At 73.7% G+C, this 262-nt stretch overlaps 1 protein-coding gene across 1 annotated transcript in view; it reads left to right on the plus strand.

The window, feature by feature from the left end:
• Positions 1 to 262, plus strand: part of TMEM8A (transmembrane protein 8A) — an 8,196-nt gene that overhangs the window by 1,800 nt on the left and 6,134 nt on the right. Inside the window, exon 4 of the mRNA XM_015409895.1 lies at positions 76 to 209. Coding sequence (XP_015265381.1) covers positions 76 to 209 — 134 coding nt within the window. The remainder of the gene's footprint in view (positions 1 to 75; positions 210 to 262) is intronic.

Raw genomic sequence — 262 nt, forward strand, 5'->3', positions numbered from 1 at the left:
GGGGGGGGGCTGGGGGTGGTGGCCTGCCGCCGAGTCGTGGAGAGAGCTGCGCCTGAGCCTGCCTTCCCCCCGCAGGGCTTCTCCGCCCCGTGTGCCTACACCTTCCAGCCGGACCTGTTTGTGCTGCGCGTCCTGGAGGTGCCCAGCCTGCAGCCGGACCTCCCCTCCTGGCAGACCCTCTCCCGCCCAGCTTGGCCGCTCCACGCCAAGTGAGAGAGACAGAAGGGCACCCGGGGGGGGCGGGGTGGGGTGGGGTGGGGGG

The sequence above is a fragment of the Gekko japonicus genome, unplaced genomic scaffold (assembly GCF_001447785.1).
Source record: "Gekko japonicus isolate JY-2015 unplaced genomic scaffold, Gekko_japonicus_V1.1 scaffold78, whole genome shotgun sequence".
Lineage (NCBI taxonomy): Eukaryota > Metazoa > Chordata > Lepidosauria > Squamata > Gekkonidae > Gekko > Gekko japonicus.